General features: G+C 37.5%; 2 protein-coding genes across 2 annotated transcripts; both read right to left on the reverse strand.

Moving 5' to 3' along the window:
- Positions 1 to 919: 919 nt before the first annotated feature.
- On the reverse strand, positions 920 to 6192 carry LOC139712095 (SH3 domain-binding glutamic acid-rich-like protein 3). The gene is made up of 3 exons (XM_071623931.1): positions 6019 to 6192; positions 2840 to 3010; positions 920 to 1767 (listed from the first exon to the last, which is right to left on the reverse strand). The coding sequence occupies exons 1-3, from the start codon at positions 6073 to 6075 to the stop codon at positions 1705 to 1707; spliced, it is 291 nt and encodes a 96-aa protein (XP_071480032.1). The 5' UTR covers positions 6076 to 6192; the 3' UTR covers positions 920 to 1704.
- A 10104-nt stretch (positions 6193 to 16296) lies between these two features.
- LOC139712094 (uncharacterized) lies at positions 16297 to 18897 on the reverse strand. The gene is made up of 2 exons (XM_071623930.1): positions 18623 to 18897; positions 16297 to 16978 (listed from the first exon to the last, which is right to left on the reverse strand). Exons 1-2 carry the CDS (start codon positions 18895 to 18897, stop codon positions 16297 to 16299), a joined length of 957 nt encoding a protein of 318 aa, XP_071480031.1.
- Between the last annotated feature and the right edge of the window lie 3338 nt (positions 18898 to 22235).

A 22235-nucleotide genomic window follows, 5' to 3' on the forward strand; every position in this document is an offset into this window, starting at 1 on the left:
CACCTGCTGTACACCTCCAAAAGTGTGACTGAGCATGCACTGTTGTATCTGCATTAGATTCCTATAAAAGTGATTCTTTCTGGCCTCCTCTTGTGCTGTAAACAAGGAACAGCGATTTCCCTGGACATTTCACCTGGTGTAAAATAAATGGCCTTGCTCAAGACTTCCGCTAGTTGCTGGTACATTAGGAGTCGTTACATAATTGTTTCCCTCGAGATTACACTGCTTTTACATTTTTCATGTGCCACACACTGTTGCTAGCACTTATCATTTGCGGAGGACTTCATAACTTATGACCAGAGTACATTGAATCTTCGAGGCTTCAAACAACTTATTTCACATGATCAGATCTCCATTTTTTTCTTTTTAACGTTTTGAAAGACTTTTATAAAGAGAGGCCCAAACTGTGCTGTGTGCAAGCTTGTAAATCACGATGAGATTTCAAAGTTAGATTTGTAAAATAATTTATGCTTCAAATAATGGTAACATCTTTCACATAATGACATCACTATGGATTAATTCTGTGTAGTTGCTCAAACGGTATGCCAAGTCTGTCATAGAGTTGTCTATGTTTGGACTGTAACTGTGTAGTGGGTACAGTGACTTGCTTCAGAAAAAGCTTACACAGTATACTGCAGGCAAGAGAGATTAAAAGGAAAGCACAAAAACTGTGTACATTGATTCCGATGAGGAACACTCTACCGGTTGTAATGTCCAGCCTCTTGTAGGGTTGCTAGGATTACCTGTTCATGTATATCTGTACATGTGGCTCACACAAAATAAAATATCACTCACCAGTGATGTCATATTTATATTTGTTACATTCATTATGTCATTCAAAGTCAATTCTCTACATGAGCCGGAGTCCCATCTTTGACAGAGGTACAGCAGGGGAGGGTGTTTACGCAAAATCGTAGCAAAGGAGTCATAGCCCTTATCTTGAATTAAATGTTCCTCTCCTCATGTGTCAAAATAAATACTAATTACCCTTTATGAGCCTTCAATGTTCAGAATAAGGCAAAAAGTTTTAACTTTAATTTGGGTGATACCAAATGTGATTGCCATGAATTTGAAATCATCTTTGCGATACATGCGTAATCTCGCCACATGAAGAAATTTCGGGTAATAGCATCAAACTTTATCTACTGAGAGAAAATGAATGATTACGCAAAAATGACACACAACGTTTTTGTTTCCCATTGCGGTACAGCCCTCCCATACTCCACTTTTTGGAATCAATGCTTAAATTTGCTGGATTCTAGCAACCACCGCACTGATGGCGGGGGCCTAGGAACTGGATAAATTGGTGAACAGTCACACTAAAGTGCATTTCTACAGTCTGCATAATGGCTAAAAGCTGTATTCCGTGCAACTCCATTCTCTCTACATCATATCCATGACATGTTTCTACTGACTTGCTGCACTCAAGCAGCGGATGACTAAATTAAAAAAGAAAAAAAAAACAGAAGAAGAAATAAACTTTCCTCTTGACACGATGAGATGGTTATGTAAACTAATTTCCAAACTATACCCAACATAACCCACATTGTGGACAATCCGTCTTAAACTAACTTAAAATAATTCGACGGAAGCAAGGAAATAAGGTTCCATCTCTTCGGCTGACCTTTGATGTCCAACCTCTCTCTCTCTTTCTCATCTCTCACTCTTGTTCTCTGTCGTCCTTCGCGGAAAGCCCGAGCGTGACTAGAGCTTCAGAAAATCGTTCATGATCTCCGCTTCCACTGCGTTGTTAAATGCCTCATAATTCTGCATGAATGGAAAGAAACGTGAAAACATGTTGACCACGAGTACAAGCTCTGGCCTAAATAGGGTTCACAGCACAAGAGATGAGGCCACATAGTCTTTGGTGGTATCTAAAGGACAAGTTCACCCAAACATGTATGTGGATTGAGTGAATGCAGCAAATACTAGCAGACAACATCGGTGAACGTTTTGTGGAAAATCGGACAATCTGTACAAAAGATATGAATTTCTTAAATTTTTGTGCAGCCATTGGTAGATGAGAAATCTGCTACAGTTTGTGATGTCACACATGTAGAATAATATAAAGAAAATATACAGAAAATTCAACATCTATATTTTCACTTTTCCATCATAATGAAAGACCTCTTGACTTGGCCTCTTTCATAAAGCAGGCGAATAATATTACTTTAAATATAATGTCAGTAGCAAGTCCAGGGAATGTATTCTTTTTATGTGTTTTTACAGAGAAATCATTTGATGAATTAATATCTATGACAATCCTTACTCACTTTGAATGCTTAAAGGGACTGTACAGTTCTGGTTGAGGTGAGGATTTAGCTTTCAATGTTTTGCGAGATTTTCAGAAACCGCTCTATGAGATGTCGAAGAGCATGGAATTCCAAGGGGTATCAAAAGTTTATTTGATGAAAATCGGTTTTGAAATGGCTGAGATATCCAAAAACAAGGTGAAACAGAGAGATCCTAATAAAAGGCGTGGCCCGTCGCCTTTTATCATTATCACTTTTTGGGATATCTCAGCCATTTGAAAACCAATTTTCATCAAATAAACATTGAATCCTTCTTAAAACTTACATGCTTTTTCATATTTTATAAGAGGTTTCTCATTATCTCACTTAGGAATTTTATAAACCTGAATCCCCAACTCAACCTCAACAGTACTGTACAGTTCCTATACCGAAGGTGTCAGTGCTGAACTTCAGCATTTCAGAAACTGCAAAGTGCATCTCGGCTCTAAGGAGATGGATAGTATCCAAAGTTTTTATAAATGCGTGGGAGGTACAATTCAATTGTCACCACTGTTCCATGCAGTCTACCGGGGAACTAGTGTACTCACCCCAAGGTACGTATCCTCATGGAAGATCTGAGGGGCTAGCGCTTTCTCGTGACCTTCACCCATTTTTTCCCTCATTTTCTGCAGATTTCCATCCTGTGAAACGTCGATCTCCTCGTAAGCGATCTTTTTGCTGGAAAGCTTGAAGAAAATGTCCTGCTGCTGCTTCTTGGTCTAGCGAGGGGAAAAAAAAACACCTGTCAGCATGCTTTTTCCAAAATACTGTATGCTATATATTCATCAAGCCCTAAATTCTCGCGAATCAGAACTTTCCGACGATTTCTTCGCGATTATGGAGTCCTGTACCAAAAGTGCATATGCGTACATGTATGTCACATTCATAGCTTGATCAGAGTCAATATTTTCGCATGTCTTTAATTTTGCGAATAGCACCTGACTCGCGAAATTAAAAGTATCACGAAATATTTGCCATATACAGTATGTGAATGGTTCCAGTGGCTTTATGCTATCATGTCAGTAGAGTACAGTGGACTCCCATTATAACAAAGCCTTCACAACCTGCAGTTTTCTTTCGTAATATCAAAATTTCGTTAGTAACCAAACAAAGATGCAATAAAAAAACATAAAGCAGATACTGTTGCAGTCTACTTCATTGTAACCGGAATTCCATTATAGCCATGTTCGTTATAATGGGAATGCACTGTATACAACACCTTATCATAATCACAGAAAGGACGATTTTGCCAAAAATGTTTTGCTTCAGGACATTTCTTTTTTTATTATTAGCACCCCGTTTTCCTTTCCTGTTTTGGTTTAAATATCTTTAAATGAAAAAGAAATGCAGGAGATTTGTCCTTGAGCAACGACTTGCTGATATCTGTTCATAGATCTATAATGTGGCAAGTACATTTCAGAAATATTGCTCATCCGATCTATGTGTATAATGTTGATTGTTGGTGCAGTAGTAAATTAATTTGTAGGTATTATGACAAGTTCAGAACAAAGTGTACTGTTCACTAAGAATGCAATTTTGTAGAATTATCACAATTTCTGCATCTATATTTTTAAAAATATTTTGGGACCTTGCAGATTGCTGTCGGTTGAAGCCTTCCCAATTCAGAGATAGTACCATGGTACATACAATCAACTAACAAATTCTGTTTTCACAAAATGACACAGTCTGCATTATTTTTTTTTTTAATGATTACCAGATTGTTGTCAAACTACCCCAGTGTGTTCAAACATGTCTTTATTGTCTTAAATCAAAAGATAATTCTCGTCAAAAGGTTACCCCCATACAATGAAAATGCCCATACAATGAACAGTTTACAAAGCACCGTATCACAGAGCTGTTCATAGTCTTTTAGACACTCTTCTTTTTTTAATTCAATGTTACCTACATCTGTCTACAGAGTCTGTGCCAACAACAAGTCAAGTCTAGAGATTCTGAGAACCAGAAGGGCACTAATTGCATTCTTAGATTTGAGCAGAAATAAAAATGAAATGTATCAATTTTTATGAAATAAAAAGTTTACTTTAAAATCAAAAGTGGGGAGATTTAATAAGCATTGTTCCAAATATCGGATAAAATAAAGCTCTTGTGGTTTTGATTCTTAACAATTCACTGAAAATAAAAATAATTTAAAGTTGAAAACAATGACGTAGAGTAGATCAATCTCTACCAATACCAATAACTCGATACTCCCCTCCTCAAATTGCAGTAACGTCCTTCTGGTAAAAGTGCCTCTCAGCTGATGATATCAAATGTGTTACTAGTACTTTGCGGAATCTGAACACAAAGTTGCCTTTGATATCAAATTTGCATTTACATTGTACATGATGACTTACTAATTGCAAGTTGAGTTTCTAGCAACACAAGGCCTAGACAGAAGACAGACACCCACCCTTACGGTGACAATTCACCACATTTATTTGCTGGCCGATTTCAGCAAAATGTGCATCTCCACCAGGCATACGCATGTCCACATACGATTAGTAGCGAGTTGAATCTTGAACTGGTATTCATAATTTCTGCATGTACCCGTCAATGTTTCATTAATTTCGTTTTTGGCCACAGTTGCATAGTACTGGTGACATCATTGTAGAAAAGCTGAAACAACAGAGAATATCATTCTGTGCAGTGCCAAAAATATCAATTAATAGAGTCATTTTGAGGTTAAGAAAGAAAAAACCTGAGTGGCCCCTAAATCCTTGATCACCTGTGGATTGCCATTCTTTTACACAGGCCATACCAAGAAGTTTATTTCATGTCTAACTCTTTAATGCTGGGCAGTGTTCAGAGAAGTGGTTTTTAAGCTGGTGCGATAGAACAAGAACACCGGTGAAGAACATCCATGCCTATTTCATTTGAATAAACCCCCCGGGGTGCTCCATTGGAGTGGGAGCCAACCATCAGAATGCTTCATGTTCAGGCTCCCACATACGCTGTAACTTTGAACAATGGAGTGCCCTGGGATAAATGTTGTGGTGCCTGGAACTAAATATGTCACTTGCCATTATCAGATTATCACAAACTGTCTAATGTAAAATTACCACTTTAGTAATGGTAGGGTTCTTGTAAGTTGTATAGACAGTAGGTCTAGATCTTGAGTAGAGAAATAAACTTTGGTTTAGACTAGACTAGATAGTGACTTGGCAACAGACACTCTCCGTTTCCAGTTCTATCAAATTCCTATCTCAATTGACATTACAGTAGTCTACCCAGCAAGATCTGACTTACACCTACTGTTAAGCAAGTGTTATGACCTACGACATTCATAGACAGTTAAGTGCGTGAATCATAGTTAAAATTACAAAAGCAAATTTAGTTGAGGTGCATATGTACGGTGTAATTTAGTACTTGCTTTAAAGTAGTTTTAATGAAATTGTCATTGTATACTGTTCCTGGTTACTACTGACTGTTCCCTCTCGACTGGAAAGGGGAAGTTCTGCGGTACCCATTAACGTACCGAGAATGGAGCCAAATATCTCGGCCGCCAGGGCTGGGTCACATAATAAGCGGGGTACGCGCCCACCACCCACCACTGGCCGCGCCCCTTTCTGTAGACAGTACGTGTGTACAAAAGGCTGAAGCGGAAGATGTATACGGTGTATAGTGTCAATGTCCCAGCTCAGCCAGCGAAGATAAAAATCCGCTAGGCTGAAAAGTGGCTAGTGGTACACGACCTTGCATGAAGAAAACCCCAGATGTACGTACTTACCTCCATATTTGAGGAAATTGATGATATATAAACTTTAATTTTGGGGGCGTCCGCCATGATTGTTGGTTTCTTTTACGCCACTGCACTCCGAACCGAAGCAGAAAAAACAGTCAAGACAATATGTATGAGCAGATCACACGTTCAACAGCGGGCTAGCGCAGGCACCTGTCCCGATCCTCGCCTCGTACGCTCACACTACACTGGGCAGCACATCACACAGAGCTCGCTCGCTCAACCAGGAACTACCGGTGAATAATAGGGACCCTAACTAATATTCGCCAACACAAAGCGCTAGAGGGCAGCAACCATGTTTGGAAAGGCTGCGTTTCGGGGCGGTGACAATCGAGCTGTTGGATTTGTTAGAACTGTGGGCAAAGAATACTTGGTATTTGATTGCAAAAACGAATAACTTCATTATTGTTAATTCGAGAAATTTGCAATTGAAGCTATTTAAAAAGCAAAGAAAATACATGTAATGAGAAAATACAGGATATTTGTTGTTTGAAGGTTTGCATGGTGAAATAAATGAGGGAGAAAGATTTGCGGTGACACCATGTGTATGTAGTCCTTAAAGGGATGGTACAGTATTGGTGGAGATGAGAAGTGGGGTTTTAACTTTTTGCGAGATACCAAGAAAACACTTATGATATAGTACAGAGCATACCATTTTAAGAGGACTTCAAAGTTTATTTGATGAATATTCGGGTTTTGAATTACTGAAACATCCAAAAACAATGTAAAACAAAGCGATCGTAATAAAGTGTGGGTCCCACACTTTTTAGAATTGCTCTTTTTCGGATATCTCAGCCATTTCAAAACCAATTTTTATCAAATAAACGTTGAATTCCTCATAGAATTACATGCTCTTTCATATTTCATAAGAGGTTTCTCATTATTTCACCAAAAAATGTTAGAAACCCGAAATTAGGTCTCAACCAAACTGAACTGTACAATCCCTTTAACCGGATCTATATTTGGCAGAAGAGCCTAGAAAGAGGAGAATCAAAGAGGGAAGCGACATATGGGGGTTGTAAGGAGGGCAAAAAGTGAAGAGTGGGGGACAGTAATGGTCTAGAAGTTGAAGTTGCACTAGTGGAGACGGTAGAGAAAGGAACAGAGAGAGTGGTAAGGAAGAATAGAGTGAGAATCAAGTAAGATGTTCGGAAATCGTTAGAAGGGGAAAGATGAAAGAGAAGGGAAGAGGAAGAGGGAGGAGTTGAATGTGGGAGAATCATGGAGATAGGAGAGAGAAGTGAAGATTCATGAAACCAAGAGAAGAACGAAGTCGGCGAACAGTGTGGACTATGGAACGCGGAATCAATGGAGAAAGGACGAATAATCCCGTGAAGGAAGGTAAGTAGAGGAGAGATGAGACTATGTTGAGAGAAGGGAGAGAGAGAGAATATAGGAGATTTTTTTTTTCACAACTTCAAGAATATTACTTGTCATTTAATAAGTGAAATATCACTGAAAAGATTTTATTTTGCTCTATTTGATGATGAACTGGACTAATATAGTTAATGGCGCTAAACCCGCTTTGCTACCAAATTGAACTCTAGAACTAGAGATAAAAAAGAAAATCATTCATTTCGAAAGCCCTTTTGAAATAAGCCATCGTGCACATTTTGTCAAATGACAGGCCCATAACTAGGACTTTTATGGGAGTGTTCAGAATTCGAAAAAGTGGACCTTTTTAGTTCAAGCTTATGTTCAGTTCCATTATTCCACACATTGGGGTGCAAAAGATATTTCCAGTGCCACTTCCGGGTTTAGTTACCTGACAAGCAAAAAACAAAAAACAAAACAAAAGCAAAAGGGCTCCACCAAGTTTTTGTTTTTCGTTTCTCGTCCCACCTCACAAAAGATGGTTTCCGTTTAACAACTCACGTCCCCTTTCATTTGTTTTCTTTTATTTCTGTTATTATTATTTTTTTTTTTTTGGGGGGGGGTCTGCAGACGGGGGGGGGGGTCCGCGACTAATTTTTCTTTTTACTTTTTATTTCTTTATGCTGCTGGCAAACGGAAAGGGGGTAGTCCGTGGGACCCCCTGAACATCCCCCTATAGATAAGGGCCTGAATGAACTTATGTTTTCTAATTTGGTTAAACACTTCACTCGTTTTCAAAGCGACATAATGCGCAAAATATGAAATTCATGTTAAGAAAAAATGAAACAGCAGCAGACAGCTGCGACTAGACGGTGGAGAAGCTTCTCGTTAATTGTTTTGCATTGAATGCATTGAATAACAAAATAATATTTTCTGTATGAGTATTCCATCAGTATCAAGGAATATCGAGCTTGAAAGATCACTTTGTTGCTGTCGGGTAGAAGTGCTGGCAAGCACACGAGGCCTATACGGATAGAACGAATAATCATTACATCGCATAAAACACATTATTTTTAAGTGAATTTATGAATTTACAGCACTGCCTATTAATACTACTGACAATAAGGCTCCTGGTTGAGGAAAGTGGCATCACATATTGGCCTATTGCACTCTCTAAAAAAAATCGAGTGAAAATTTTCACTCTAAAAAGAGTGAATACAAAAAAGAGTGAATTTCGAGTGATATTGGGGTGAATTTTGAGTGAAAATGCTCATTTTCACTCATTTTGGAGTGACGTCAGGGATCACTCGAAGATTTTGGAGTGATCCCTGACGTCACTCCAAAATGAGTGAAAATGAACATTTTCACTCAAAATTCACTCCAATTTCACTCGAAATTCACTCTTTTTTTGTATTCACTCTTTTAAAAGTGAATATTTTCACTCGATTTTTTTTTTAGAGAGCACTGACCATAGTTAAGAAGGCTGCACGTCACGATACCGACACCCACGAGTCATACATCCCACGAGTTACAGAGCTCACAGGTCTAACAGCCCATGAGTTACACAGCTCACTAGTCATACAGCTCGTCGACACTAAGCTAACAAGGCCCACGAGACCGACCATTAAGCCCCGTGTTGTATCTGCCGAACTCGTGGGCTGTTTTTACCTACTGTCGAACTCATGGGCTGTATATGACTCGTGAGCTGTATGACTCAATATGGACTTGTTTTCAATGTCGAACTCGTGGGCTGTATATGACTCGTGGGTGTCGGTCTGGTGTAATGACCCCGTTTACAAAGGACCGATGCAGTGCACATGCATGCTGACTTGGGTGATATATCATATCTTGATCGTTACTTTTTGAGGGAAAAGCATTCTTATATGAATCATTATAAAATTGAATATAATGTCCCATATCCTATTTATTATTTTTCTATCATTTCCTTAATTGGATCCGCCCACAAAAAAAAAAAATCTACCAGCCATTATTCCGTACCGGATTATTTGATTAACAAACAAATTAGAACGCACCTTTCTCTGAACTGAGCATAATTTTGCAGAGTCTATGTGCGATGTCTTTTGTTAATCATATTTAGCAGTTGTAAAATACAGGACTGCAAAACTATAAGATCTCAGGTAGTCACGTTGTTCTTCAAATGATAAAAATTAGAAGGATGCATACGTGCATCAAAATAAACAATCCGTTTGTTTGTTTGTTTGTTTTTATTGTTCCATATTCCACGTTTCAACAGATAAACCGTAAACATTACAAACAAAAATGCATGAGCGAATATTGTCAAATACAGCATTTAAGACAATTAAACATGTGAAATATGAGAAATCTACAGCCCTGTATACGCCATAGTATGAAGAGTTTGTTCGCAAACACCGATAAGTCCATTTTTTGCCAAATGGAGATATTTGCGATCAAAGGTCAAGAAAAATAAAGAGAATAATAAGAAAATTTTTGCTTCTTTTGACCATAACTTCAAAAATGTACCTTTATATGTAGTGACCAATATATCATTTAAAAGGTTATATTTTGTACTTTATGACAGAGACCGTACTTCAAAATCTTCAAAAATGGACTTATCGGTTTATGCGAACAACATCTTCGTATATTTAGCGAGTCTGTACTGAAATGTATACGTGTGCATCACATTCATATCGGGATTATGCCTGTAGAGTTATTATTTTCGCGTGTCTTTAATTTCGCGAATAGCACCTGCGAAAATAAAACCTCGCGAAATATTTGGCGTTTATACATTCAGGCACATAAAAGCACTGCTTGCTGGGTGCAGATTCTACAACATTTCTAACGTGCAGATTCTAAAACATCAAGAGTTTCTAACGTCTAAGACATTTTCTAACGTGCATTTATTAACAGATCATGACTTTTCACTAACATTTGCGACAATGAGCTCAAGAGTAGTTTCAGATCTGTATACGAATGGATTTGTATAGATGCCGAATATATAACACCTCTTCACCTTTCAGGCGTATAACGCGCAATATTTCCATCGACATTCAGAGAGCAAAATTTGAAACCTTTGTTTATTGTTATTCCTAAACTAATTGTATCTGGTAATCACAACTGGCCAAAGACGTGTTATGTTGATATCAAACCATCTACACAACATTCGTAATCTACAACAAAGATAACGTTTTCCTTCGTATTCAACATGAACTTTCTTCTGACTTCATGTTTTTTGATAAAAGTCTAAAATGTGGAATGTCTTAAAGGACCAGGTAACTCAAATGGCCAAGTTCCGTTTGTAATGCAAAACTGTTTGCATGGTCAAGATCATGCATAAAATAGCCATGAGCAGGATATAGAATTATGACTACAAATTTGCATACAGTATAGGGTAATGATGAGGAGGTTACTCTAAACGCCACTTGCATTGTGTATGTTGCAATATTCCACATATAGATAATTTATACTATTAATACATAATGATGACACATGCAGAGACTCCATATAAAACATTGCTAAGTTACAATTGCACAAACACACATCCAGAAAGTTAAAAAAGCTATTAAATGTAAAATGAATGGCGGTCTAGAAATATGGGCCTAAGTGTTTGACAACCTTGATATCCTCGCTTCAATACAAAGATATCGAATCTCTCCATTGTTGAAATTATCTATAAGAATTTTCATTCATGCCCACAGTGCCAACCTGCGCGACTTTTTATTCTATTTCCGCACAATATGCTGTTCAAACACTTCGTTTGCTTGTCTATTTCAATATAAAATGTAGGTAAATTAAAGACTTTATTTTCGGAGAAATAAAAACTTTCTCCTGCTCCTTTAAGTCAAAAGTGTTACGCAGTGATATTAATTTGGAAAATCTATCTGCCTGGTTCTACATTAAATGTAACCCTGTTATATGATATCGTGCAATTACAAAGTTGCAAAAATTGTAAAGTTTAGTATCAATGTTAACTGCTTAAAAAGTGAAAATATTTTGTTTCTTTGTTTGTATGTTTCACAACCTGCATTTATTCTGCTTCTCAAGTAAAACAAACTTACATTATTGTAAAAAATTAAGCAAAACATGAGTACGTTATTCGCGAATGTGTAAATCAGCGTGCCACGAACGTAAATTTATCATTCGTGGAGCTTTTACTGGCGATGAGGTATAACGAGACGTAAATTGGAGCACTATCGTGGATTCACCATTTTTTTTTTCTCCAGGGAGGGTGAGAGTTGCGTGGAGCCTTATGAATATGCATTCACGAGACTATCGCGTGAATGGTTGTTGGGGGCGCTGTGGCATAGTGGATAAGACTCCCGACTCCCGATCGGAGGACCCGAGTTCGAGTCCCGCTCAGCGCTTACGTCCTTGGACAAGATTTTTTTTTTTTGACTCCAACAGGGTATTTATTGCCTCCATAATTCAACATTTAATATCACATTATACAAAAATGAAAAAAAAAATACAATGAGCTTCAAGAGGGGTTCCTGAGATTAAAAGGAAACCACAAACTATTTACACAATATACTTCATTTGCTTTGGTAAATTATAATATGTTTTCTTGCTATTCAAATCTTCCTCTATTCTTTTACAAATTTCTCTTCCAAACAAATGTTGCAAATTAGTTTCACGACATTCTTTCCGGTTTTATTTCTTAACAGTATATATTTATAAATACACCAAAAGGCAATTGTCAAAAGCAAATCTAATTCAGTCTCTTTATGGGCTTTTAACAGATGCATTCCTGTTATCTTAAAATCAACATTATATATAATTTTAATCATAACTGTTAGATACGAAAAGAAAATCTTATTCAATTTACACTCAATAAACGCATGTAGATTATCTTCATCTACACCGCAATGCTCACATTTTCCATCTCTTTTGATTTGCCATCTGTACAAATTCTTTTTAACTGGTAGTAGATTATACAAAATCTTAAAATTAAATTCTTTCAATTTGTTTTCTTTACAATAACACAAGTTTCTTTTGAATATATTCATCCAATCAAATGATGAGTCGAATATCTTTTCCCAGTATATACAACATCTGTTGCTATCGGGACATCGTGTACACAATAGTTTGTAAAACTGTTTGGCTGAAACATCTTGAATACTTCTTTTCTGCTTTCTTATTCCTATTCTTATTTTAGGAATTTCTAATGACCTATTATGAAACTTTATACTTGATTCCGCATAATTGCTTATCCATGCTTTTGGGATAGCCTGGCGTAATAAAATATAATAAAAAATCAACGTTTGCTTACTTTTCTGTCGTTTAAGTTGATACAAAATTTCTGGAATGGATATAAACTTACCATTCTTAAAAAAGTCTTTAAAAAATACAATTCCACTTTGATACCAACCATCATAAAATAAGGTATTTTTATGAAAAGTTACATTTTTATTATGCCACAAAATTTCATATTGTACTCCGTGTACCATGGGTTGAAATTTTAAACAAATATCATTCTTTATCATTAACCAAGCTTCTAATATTTCAATATAAAACAATGGGAGTTGATCTTTACTTATCCTCTTCATATTCAAACAATCCAAATTAGAATTTAGTAACAATTGTAATCCATCAAAAAAGTTATACCAATAAAAAAACATTTTACTCCATGTTCCTTTCGTTGCACCTATAGTGCGACCAAGCCATCTCAATCGGAAACTGAGTTTTTGCTTAGAAAGATCGATCATATTAACACCTCCTTTTTCAAACTCTTTAATCATAATAGTTCGTTTCACTTTTTCAGTTTTTGCTTACCAAATAAAAGTGTATAACAAATTATTCAATCGTTTCAATATTTTCGCAGGAATTGTGTCAACCATAAGTATATGAACTATTTGACTTAAAGCTAAGGTTTTTACAATAATCAATCTACCAAAAAGAGTAAGTTTTCTTTTTCTCCAATTATCCAAAAGTCTTTGCAATTTCGTAAGTTTATTTTCCCAATTCAATGCTCGTGCTTTATCCATATCAGGTGAAACATAAAACCCTAAGTATTACAAGAGACAACTGTTGTATTCTGTGTGTATTAAAAGAGACAACCTTTCCGTATGATTATTTTGTTGTTGCTTTTGTTGTTTTTAGAAAGGGTGAGCGTTGTTCTGAGCTTTTATGAGCATTATGTATCTGATGCTGTATAGCGATGATTATTCGTGAACGCGTAACTCAATATTCCACGAAGTTGTTGCGTGGAGACTCGTGAAGTATCATGCAGCAAATTGATCTTTATTATCGCTCGTTCATATCATTGTAGCTGGTATATGGAACTTTATGAGGGGATATACGGATCATGCTGTAGCATCTGAAATTCCTAGGAGTTTTAAATGACTCGAATCCATCGCGTTAGATTTTACACAAAGAAAGAAAAAGAAAAAAGAAAACGTGTCAACCGATTGTGAGGCAAACAATGTACATGTATATAGCTATTCAAATTATATACAGTTTACTCTTTGAGCAGCACAAACCAAACTCTCATCAACGCATCACTTGAATCGTACACTATCTGAGTATTTTGGACCATAGTTGGTATGCTGTTGAACGTGAATCCATGACTTTATTGAGTATTTAACTTAATTATGTGTGACAATCGCACACTAAATTGAACGTGAACACCATATACGTTAACTAGACTACCAGTAGTTTTTTGATGATGATGCGTGTTCAATAAATGAATGAACGAGCGATAATAAAGATCACTTTGCGATGATAAAGATCACTTTGCGATAATAAAGATCACTTTGCTGCACGATACTTCACGAGGTTCCACGCAACTTCGTGGAATATTGAGTTACACCTTCACGAATAATACCATCGCTACAGTATATACATATTCATAAAGCTCAGCACAACGCTCACCCCTTTAAAAAAGGTAACAACAGCAACGACAATGTAACGCTCGATCCACATCTCATACTAGTAGTCACAGCGCTCGTAGAGGCTCCACGCTCACACACACACACAAAAAAAAACAACACGAATAAACAAAAGGCAAATTATGCATCAGGCTCCACAGCTAGAACTCTCACCCTTCCTCAAAGAAACAAAATGATGTAGCGCTCCACAGGTCATAGTCACATGATATACCATGTATATAGTTCTGCGTCACAACCATTCACGCGATAGTCTCGTGAATGCATATTCATAAGGCTCCACGCAACTCTCTTCCTTCCTGGAGAAAAAAAAAATGGTGAATTGCACTGAGAATATAGCGCTCCAATTTACATCTCGTTACCTCATCGTTACCTTGTCCTTCGGATAAGACATAAAATGGAGGTCCGTGTTTGAGAGAGTTACAACTTATGCACGTAAAAGATCCTGCTTCATTTGAAGAGTTTGTTCGCAAAAACCGATAAGTCCATATTTGCCAAATGGAGATATTTGCGATTAAAGGTCACGAAAAATAAAGAGAATAATCAGAAATTTTTTGCTTCTTTTGACCATAACTTCAAAAATGTACCTTTATTATGTAGTGGCCAATATATCATTTAAAATGTATCATTTTGTACTTTATGACAGAGACCGTACTTCAAAATATTAAAAAATCGACTTATGCTATCGGTTTTTGCGATTCATCGCAAAGAGTTGGGTGTTTAACCCGATACCACCTCACATCCAACTGGACCCCATGGAAGACCAGCTTACTATAGTGTAGCTGAATATGGGCTATCCAGTCATCTTCTCAGATGGAAATGAACAAACAACCAAACATCGCCTGCAAAAGCTCCACTGGTCAGCGATAAATTTACGTTTGTGGCACGCTAATTTACACATTCATAACTAATCATCGACGAGACTTTTACTAACCTCATGCATATTCTTTAGGCTCCACACAACGCTCGCCTTTCCACAAAAACGAATCGCTTGCAATACAATAGATTCACGTTCGTTGCACTCTGATTTACATAATGTCGAGAATTTATCATCGCGACATCATGACCTCGTACATATTCACTAAGACAGATCCTGACAGCTCCACAGCACCGTCAAGCTTTCATAATCTTGTCGGAAGGATTCACCCATTTCCCACTTATCAACACTATCTAATCTTACTATAGGAAATAATGACATCATACATAATCATGTATGATGTCATCTAATGCACATTCATTATATTATGACGTCAAGGTGTAGCTCCACCCCCTCCACCGGCTCCACCGTGGTACCGAGGGAAACATACATATACATTTGTACTACTGGTTTGCCTCTTACAAAAGGTAGATTTTTGTAATAGTACAATGAGAGAAACACTACCACTTCTCCTTCAGTCCCATGTATAGACGATGTTGCTATTGCAAAACTATTTGGTAAAAAGTTTACACAACGTGGTGATAACATGTATTTGTTAATGACAGCATGAAATATTCTGTTTCAAAACTTTTGCATGCTGGATTTTTTTTTCTTTCACAATCAGTGTGTGACCATCATTGCAGAGCGCGGTCAGCAAAACGCTATAGATTTCTGAAATACTCAGCCGACTCTAAACTCTTACCCAATGCTTCAGTCAGTGCCTTTTATTGATATTTGTTTAAACTTGATGTTTTCCTGATGAAATGTTCAGCTTCCATTTTGAATCTCTGAAAGAGCAGACTTATGTCAATCAAAAGAAGAGGAGTTGGAGACACTTTCAAGCATACAAAACAAAACAAAAATGTATACATATATGTGTCGGAAGTGAAAATCAGCATAGAATGGCCGAAAATTATTATTGCGCATGCATTTTATTCAAAGATTCATAGTAGAACAACAGACATTTGTTTTTAAATCTGTCTATATCAATTTTCTACGTTATTGGTCATGTACAAGTTAGTGATGGTGCTTAGAGACAAACAAAGAGGACAGAGAAAGAATGGGATAGGAAGAAAAAGAGTAAGACAATGTGTGCATGAATGCCTAAAGTCGAAATTCATTCTTTGGTCGCAACAGATTTACCCGCTTTTGTTTTCATGCAGTCTCTTCATTTTATGGGGTGGGTGTCTTTCCTGGAACAAATCTATGCTGATACATATCCATGTAAAATTCCATTCCTTCGTCCACCGCTCTGAGGACATCGGGGGTGAGGGTTGATCTGTCGGGCGGGGCTTGCCGCTTCCTCGGGAAGAAGCACGAGCTATTGATGGCCGTGCCGTGAAAAGCCACGAGGCTCTCCCCAAGAAGATGGTTAACCCCACCGGCGTTTCTCCACGTCTTGACCACGGCGGGAGTCGGGTCCCACTGAAGTAGGCCGTCATGGTAGCGCAGCCCCGCGACTTGGCAGATCTTCTGCAGGAACGCCTTCGGGTCGGCTAGGAAGTCCTCCGTATCAATAACGAGGGGATCGGGATCGATGTTTTCGCGGACGTGTTTCCACACGCCATGGAGAATCCGGAAGCAGCCGCCGGGACTGCGATAGTATCGATCGTCCGTGAACAAGTCGAATTCCTCGTCACTACCTGTGAAGGTCTTGTAGTTCCTCCACGTCTGAAGAGACGCTCTTCGGTAGGATGCGATGGCGCCACAGGGGTTTCTTATGATGAAAACGTACTTGAAGCCCACGTCGGGAGACGGAAGGTACTGCAATCGACCCAGGAACGACGTCCCCATGTCCTTGACTATGACAACGGGCTTCTGGGAAGATTCGATGGATCGCTTGATTTCCGAAAACCTGCGAGAAGGATGCGAGGAAAAATGAAAACATTACACATTTACATATCTGTTCAATGCACCTCTGGGTCTGAGCTTGAATATGTTTTGATTATAGCAATGTTCATTAAAAAAAAAGCCAACTACCACAATCACAGATACTGTATTTTGTGCATATATCGTCAGCAACTCAGATTTCTCTCTTGGGTAATATTATCCAGTAAAAAAAAAAAAAAACAGCAACCACAAAAAAACAACAACATGAAAATTCGTACTGTATAATATCATATCATGAGAGAGAGAGAAAGAGGAAGAGATGGTGAGAGATAGATAGATATAATTGTTTTCAACCTTTAATTGTGCGCGGTGAGATAAATGATTATAGAATAATCCCCGACAATAATTATATATACAATCACTGAAAAAAAAAGAAAAAAAACTCACAATAGAGTGGTAGATTAAAGTCCACGGAAGTTTGTACGAGCGACGAGAGGATCATACACAAAGAGAGATGTTTGCTTGAGTCTTTGTTCCTATATTTACCTCACCTCACCGCAGATATTCACTCTCCGAGTCTGAACGCCTCGCGTTAGAAAAGAACGCTCGATGTGGTACAGTGTATAAATGAAAGCAATAAAGAGAAATTGTTGAATATCGCTCTTGAATAAGATCTGATTTGTATATGGTAACTTAATGTTCTGCCTTTTTTTGTTCTTTTTTACAATTCCTCTACATTGTTCAGTGATTGTGTTATTCTAATCAAGTTGATTGTTGTAAATAGTGTGATTCTGTATAATTTTTCAATAAAACATAAATTTAAAAAAATGAATATAGGCCTATATCCGAGAAAAAAAAATGTTATTTGATACATTCGCTTTCATATTGGCAATTGTGTCAAATTGCATTAAAACGCGTTTTTTTTTCATATCATCATGACTGTGTTTCAGTTATCTTGCATGAACAGACCCCTAACCCCCCCCCAAAAAAAAAAAATCTCAAGCCGGTGGGGTGGTTACATCCTCTACCCCCCCCCCCCCGATCCGCCACTGATCACTCATATCTTGAAAATGTAACGAAATTTAGAAATAACAGTCTTTCTTGCAGAATTTAACAAGTACTATATGATACCATTCCATTTGTTTTGTTTTACTTCATCAATCAAAGCAGGACGTGACATTAGGGGTGGCCAAGTAGCACGGGGCCACTAAAAATTAATGTCCGGCCACCAAAAAAAAAAGAAAGAAAAGTTATCTTTTGGAGGACCGATCAGGCAAAATGAGATCCAAAATGGCCTGTATTTGTTTCCTTTTATTTTGGGCGATTTCCTGAATAGATTTATTTTCGGGAGACCAGAATCTCAACTTTGAAGATTTTAGTGGTCCAAACTCGGGCCAACAGAAAAAAAAAATGTTAATGCCGAGCCCTGTGAAGCAAACTTGATTCTGTGGTGTGGAATTGCACACATCAAAGCAGTATAAAGATATGAATATCATATATAAAACAGGGAAAAAAAGCAAACTTTATCGGGCTGGCAGACAGAGGTGACGACAAACAAGGTGTGGTCGCAAACTAAGAACCCCTCCCCTCCCCCGCCTCCTTCCCCTCCCCCCTCCCCCCTCCCCCCCCCCCCCCCCCCATGATCACGGTCATTTATACGTGTACTCACGCGTAATTTTTGCCGTTAACTTGCTGCTTGTTGATCGCCTGCATGAACGTGGCCGCCTGCTCGAACTGCTCCGCGTGCGCTTCGCTCCATTCCGTCGGCAGTTCCCGCCCAGTGTTCCGCTTGTACTCGGTCTTCACCAAGCGACCGATAACGAAGGGTTCGAACCAGACCTCGCTGTCTTCGAAGAAACTCAGGCACTTTAGAAGCGAAGTCGAACCCGAGCGTGGAAGGCACAGGAGACACAGACGTGACGGTTTCTCATCGGGCTGGGACATGTTGCTTCGGGCAGAGAGACGTTTAAAGCTAATCTAAAACGATGTCATGCGCCAGACAGAAGTGGATCCTGATATTAGAATGCATGCAGGCTGTCAAAGTTACTGGTTGCTCGATCGTGATAATCTGTGTGCATAGCGCACTGTAATTCCTATCATATAGGTGTACGTTTACACGGAATTGCTCAAAGTTCAGTGTCAGGAGCATGCAGAGGAGTATAGTGTACAATGAATGTGTACTCTGTGGCCTTGCTCATTTTGTCCACTGTCACGCTTAACACTGTTGTGCAGGACTTCGAGCAAAGCCGGCTAAAGTTGTTAAATGTTATTATATGACCGTGCACCTCAAAACGAACATAAAGTCGCACACACTGATTTTGCGTGAGGAATGCAATGAAAATAAGTGAAATGGGTCAACCTAGCCGAACTTGACTTTTTCATATTTTCTGAAAGAGCGGGTCTTCTTTTACATTATGCTGAAATTTGGTATCATAAAACGGGCAGGAAAGTGTGTTTTTTTTAAAGCAGTTTATCTCCAACTTTTTTGGTAGAATAGTGTGATTAGGTGTGTCTTTAGAATCCTTTTTTCATTTCTGAAAAACCTTGTCCACACTCTTCACTTTCAACTCTAATAACTTTTGAAAGGAAAGTGCTACTGCTTTGAAGAATGGCATTAATTATGGACAGAATGTGTTAATGAGGCATGCGTAATTTCAGTTTTATTTGATAATCCCTTCATTGTTGTTACTCTGGTGGTTTACTTCCTGTTTTTTGTCCCATTCATCGCACAGCCAGCACGGTTTAGTAAAGATTAAGCGCTTGAATAGACACTGTACTTCAGAGCCTCTTTTCTCAGTTCACACTTTTCCTGAGTTTGTGCTTTCTTTCCAATATTTAGATAGGTTCGGAGAGTCCATTTGATTTGAGTTATACATCATTTTAAAGCTTAAAGTCTGTTCTATCAGAACATGGTCTTAACTAAAAAATTCATGTCTGGCAACTTTTTGTTTGTTTTGAGGTGCAGGGTATTTTTCTTCTCGGTTTTTCTTTTTTTTTTTTGGGGGGGGGGTGGAGAGGGCAAAGGAAAAGGGCATTGACCTGTGATGAATACCGATAATCTCTCTCGCTCTCTAGCTATCTATGTAGATGCACACACACACACACACACACACACACACACACACACACACAAACAAACACACACAAACAAACTGTTTTGTTTTGTTTTTCATTTCATGTCTTTTCACTGCAACATACTTGAGTCCAGAGACTGTTCTTCCGCAGGTCTGTGCGGTCCGTTTTCATGATCTAATTGATTTCTATAATAATTTCACATAACAAAACATTAATCTTCAATGTATGCAAGCAATATGCAATAAAAAATGATTGAGTAAATGAAGAACAAACTATCTGCACGTGACCAGAAAAACTAATCGTAGGCCTATTGCTGACTCAATTATACACAAACCTATACACGTACCACCCCCACGCACACACACACACACAAACCCCCGATCCTTAAACCTACCCCTTTACCCAGCCCCCTCCCATGCAGTATACGGTCCCTGCTCATATCCCAATCCTACACTTCAAAATAAATTGTATTCAATCACAAAAACTCCATAATATATTCATACCCTGCATTAATAAATGCAATCACCAGTGAAAGGAGTTAGCATTTAAAAGCAGCAGAAAAAAAGACAAGTCGTTGAGAAGCTATACAGACAAAAGAAAAATACAGAAGACTTGAACGTCCCTCATAAAACAGAAAATATATTTCCTTATACAAAACCCCAGCCGCGCTCTATATATCGATCAAATAATAACCTTCACTCGCTAATCTTTTCAAATATTTCGGTTAATTAACATATTCCAAATTCGTTAAAAATACAAGCCTGATTTCCCTCTCAAATTTGCCGGTTTCGTTTCCTCTTCAATACTTTCCACTATTTTTCTGAATATGTTACAGGATGGTAAGAAACTACTTCTTGACTTACAGATAATATATTTCAGTAAAATAATACAAGAAATAACGAACATCATTCTCACTGAGCTACCGGACAGTCCAACAAAAATAGAGTCATAGTTTCCCCTTCTTTCTTTCTTTCCTTTTTCATGAGACATTGCAGCTGGCTGGTATATCACATATAGGAATTGTTGATTCATGTCTTCCATTTTCCGACTCATTCCCCGTGTCAATGGAAGCCGGAATGTTTAAAACCCTAAAATTATGTCGCATTCACATTATCACTCCCCTGTCAAAATTGCTATTAGAGCAACTGCTATATAGTGTGCAGCATGTGGTTACTTGTTCTCATTTTATTATACACATAAAATTATGTGAGAAGAATCTTCTGTACCCCCGAGTGATCCTTTATAGTCTGGTCTTTGTTGTACCCGTACTCCTCATCCTGTTCTCCACACTTTATAGGCTTATGTTGGGACCTACACTCAACAAGCTTTGCTTTTTAGTAGGTTCCATCATATTTCTCTTTAGCATTCTTTTACTTTGATTGAAAATGACACATCGACCGCTATGTACTATGTTTGTATTTTTGTTTTGTATATATACAAGCTGGACATTCTGTATTATTATATTTTGTTATATTTTATGTATTTTCCATCGAGAAATACGAAAATAAAATCGAAATTGAAATTGAAAAAAAAATGTCTGCCCAATGCATATCTCGTATTTCCACGTCATCGTAATGAGATTTAACTCTCCACATGAATCATATCTTTTATAATTTGACATTGCCAAAATGCATGTTCATAAGTTTCTATTTCTTGATTATAAAAAGAACACAAACTATTTTCAACCAAACCAAATTTTAGAAGCTGCTCTTTAGTGTAAATCACTTCATGTAACAACTTAAATTGAAATTATCTGTTTACTAAGAAACGTTGAACATGAATATTGGTTTAACAAACTAATGCTTCTTTAAGTTTTTCTTTAGTACGCTCAAAATTATCATTACCATCTTTTTTCTTGAAATCATACAATATTTGTTAATTAAACAATTATACATTTTCCGTTAATCTACATCTCTTTATTGTAATTTTTTTGCCTAAAATCTTCAGTTTTAAATGAAATGTAACCACGAAATTCATGTGCTGAGATTTAACGATCTTCTTCTCATTATTGAAATAATTTGGTAATATATCATAATTGTAGGGCTATTTGTCAATCAGTTGCAATGAAAACATCTCGACGGAAGGATTTCATGAATTTGAATATAAATTATTGTTGACAAAACATTCATATCCAGATTTTTGAAAAATATTGAACTTGCTTAGCATGATCTCTATCCATTATTATGATCACTATTACTTCTTTTTCA

Source organism: Diadema antillarum, unplaced genomic scaffold (genome assembly GCF_040938485.1).
Source record: "Diadema antillarum isolate AM-2024a unplaced genomic scaffold, OU_Dant_1.0 seq00001758_RagTag, whole genome shotgun sequence".
In the NCBI taxonomy this organism is placed as follows: Eukaryota; Metazoa; Echinodermata; class Echinoidea; order Diadematoida; family Diadematidae; genus Diadema; species Diadema antillarum.

Bases quoted from the DNA above. Each gene is read 5' to 3' on its own strand.
- LOC139712094 (XM_071623930.1), bottom strand. From the start codon at position 18,897: ATGTCCCAGCCCGATGAGAAACCGTCACGTCTGTGTCTCCTGTGCCTT. The intron at 16,979-18,622 runs GTGAGTACACGT...TCCTTCTCGCAG, and splicing joins GTTAACGGCAAAAATTACGC to GTTTTCGGAAATCAAGCGAT.
- LOC139712095 (XM_071623931.1), bottom strand. From the start codon at position 6,075: ATGGCGGACGCCCCCAAAATTAAAGTTTATATATCATCAATTTCCTCA. The intron at 3,011-6,018 runs GTAAGTACGTAC...TCCCCTCGCTAG, and splicing joins CAATTTCCTCAAATATGGAG to ACCAAGAAGCAGCAGCAGGA. The intron at 1,768-2,839 runs GTGAGTACACTA...CCATTCATGCAG, and splicing joins ATGAGGATACGTACCTTGGG to AATTATGAGGCATTTAACAA.